The 2,324-nt window shown below is 42.5% G+C and overlaps 1 protein-coding gene across 1 annotated transcript; it reads right to left on the bottom strand.

The window, feature by feature from the left end:
* Positions 1 to 355: 355 nt before the first annotated feature.
* LOC101846945 (tigger transposable element-derived protein 6) lies at positions 356 to 2,014 on the bottom strand. The gene has a single exon (XM_005113543.1). It carries the CDS (start codon positions 2,012 to 2,014, stop codon positions 356 to 358), a length of 1,659 nt encoding a protein of 552 aa, XP_005113600.1.
* Between the last annotated feature and the right edge of the window lie 310 nt (positions 2,015 to 2,324).

Raw genomic sequence — 2,324 nt, 5'->3', positions numbered from 1 at the left:
AATTCGCCACTCCGATCGGGTAAATTCGCCACCCCTTAATGCCATTTTATCTCTTGTTTTTGTGTTGCTTTTTCATTTGTTTCCTGGTTGTTGTTTTTGGTTTTTTTGGTTGTTTTTTTTTTGGGGGGGGGGGGTTGTTGGTTTTTTTATTAAGTCAAATAAAAATGGAACAATTTTTAACCCCTTAGATACAGGAGATCACAAAATAAGAATAATATTCTTAACATCATCATCAGATAGGCTAATCTATCTATTTATCAGCATTTTTAGTAGCCTTTTCAATCTTCTTCTGAAGTGCTTTCTCCTTCCTCTCTCTCTTTTCTTTTTCTTTCCTTTCCTTTTTTTCTGCTGCCTCTCATTTCTCCTGGAGCACCTGTTCAGATGTTAATAGTCTGTGAGATGGAATCGCTCTTGATTTCCAAGTGGTTGTGTTTCCTGGGGACTGGGAAGCAATGCCAAAAATTTCATTTACGGTTTGGTTCCAGTAGTTTGCCTCCGGGAGTTGAGTTGGGTTGGTTTCTGGCTGAGTGTCGGTGACGGTTGGTGATGATTCATTGACAATATCATCAATGTTGACATCTTCTCCTTCGACGTTAACGGTGAAGTTGAAGAAATCAAGATTCCTTATTTCATGCATTGATATCGTCAAGACGTCCCCAACATCATCAATAGTTTGCTCTTCCACTTCCATGGGACATGGTGTTGGCGTTGCTGCAGGTTCAGATCCAGGTTCAGATTCTGTTGATGACGATGATGCTGTTGCAACTGCAGGTTCAGATTCTGTTGATGACAATGATGCTGTTGCAACTGCAGCCCTATAAGCATCTCCTGGCAAGAAAGCCGATTCAGGTATTCTTGTCTTGTCTACAGGGTGGATTCCAGTAGCTTCGAAAGCCTTTTGTATTAACTCTGGCTTCAAAGTTGACATCCAGGTTTTGGAAAGAAGGCTTGGCCATGTCACTTTATTTATGGTTTTCCCTGGATTGGCAGTTAAAAATTCTGTGCAGTGGCGTCTGTAGGCTGTCTTGAATGGTTTAAATACCACCCGGTCCAGAGGTTGGAGCATATGTGTGGTGTGAGGGGGGAGAGCCAAAACATGGACCAACTGTTCCTTCGCCATCTCGAGAAGTTCCAGGACCTCATGGCTGTGGTGTGAGTCTAGGATCAACAATTGAGGCCTTGAGTCTCCGCAGTTGGGGAGGAAAACTTGCTGAAACCATTGCACCCCAATGTCGTCGTTCATCCAACCATTTTCTTGATAGGCCCAAATGGTGCCTTCTGGGCTGTCCTGGATAGCAAAGGAATGGATGGACCTGTTCGTTTTTCCCTTGACGACGCACATAGGGGGCATGGCAGAACCTGCGGCGTTAACACATACCAAGGTGGTAATGTTGTCTTTGGACGGACTGCACCTGGTCACTACATTCCGGGCTCCTTTTGCAGCCAGAACCTTTGAAGCATCCTGGCAGAATGTGAGGCCCGTTTCATCGCAGTTCCAGATCTGTGCTGGCTTCTCTCGTAATCCCAACTCAGTTATGATCTTGTGCAGATCTCCAAAATATCTGTCAACCACGTCCCTTTTCATCATAGCTAATCTGCTCGATAAGCAGTTCTCCGGAGTGCGAATTGCAATATCAGGTTGCCTTTTCTTTAGCTGCAACCAGTAATCCTTTCCAGGAACTTCATTTGTAAAGGGGGTCTTCAGGTGCAGCTTGCTGACAACTGATCCTACTTTCAGTAAATATTGCTGCTTGGTGATAGGGAATCCAGCAGCCGCAGCAGCGATGACCTTATCTACTATTTTGTTTTCAATGGCTTCGGGGATGCTTCTCTCTCTCCCAGCCCTTCTTTCCAGCTTCGATCGTCCCGAAACATGATCGGCAAGGGTCTTCCTGGGAATGCCGAATTGACGAGCTGCCCCAGAACAGCTCATCCCATTGGCAACTGCATCAATGGCTTTAACCAGATTCTCTCTGTCATATTTGCCGTACAAATTTTTTGACAGTGTTGGCATAGTGAATGGGTAGATATAGATCTAGACTTTGCAAAATTACTAGAAATAATAATGCAATAATGTTATATTACAACACACGTGTTAGGCTAGTAAATATTACAACAATGTATGTTAGTAACAAAAATGTAAGATAATTGTAAGGAACAGTGTTAGTAAAGGTTACAGCAATTTTAGTAACAAAAACTTGCAATTCAGGAAATGTAATACTGTGAAATAATGTTAGTTATTGATTTCACAATAATAAAGAAATGATTGTTAAAGATTACAACAAAGTTAGTGATCAAAGACCAAGATAATTGCAACTTTACAG

Source organism: Aplysia californica, unplaced genomic scaffold, assembly GCF_000002075.1.
Source record: "Aplysia californica isolate F4 #8 unplaced genomic scaffold, AplCal3.0 scaffold03284, whole genome shotgun sequence".
NCBI lineage: Eukaryota > Metazoa > Mollusca > Gastropoda > Aplysiida > Aplysiidae > Aplysia > Aplysia californica.
This window is presented reverse-complemented; position numbering and strand designations above follow the sequence as displayed.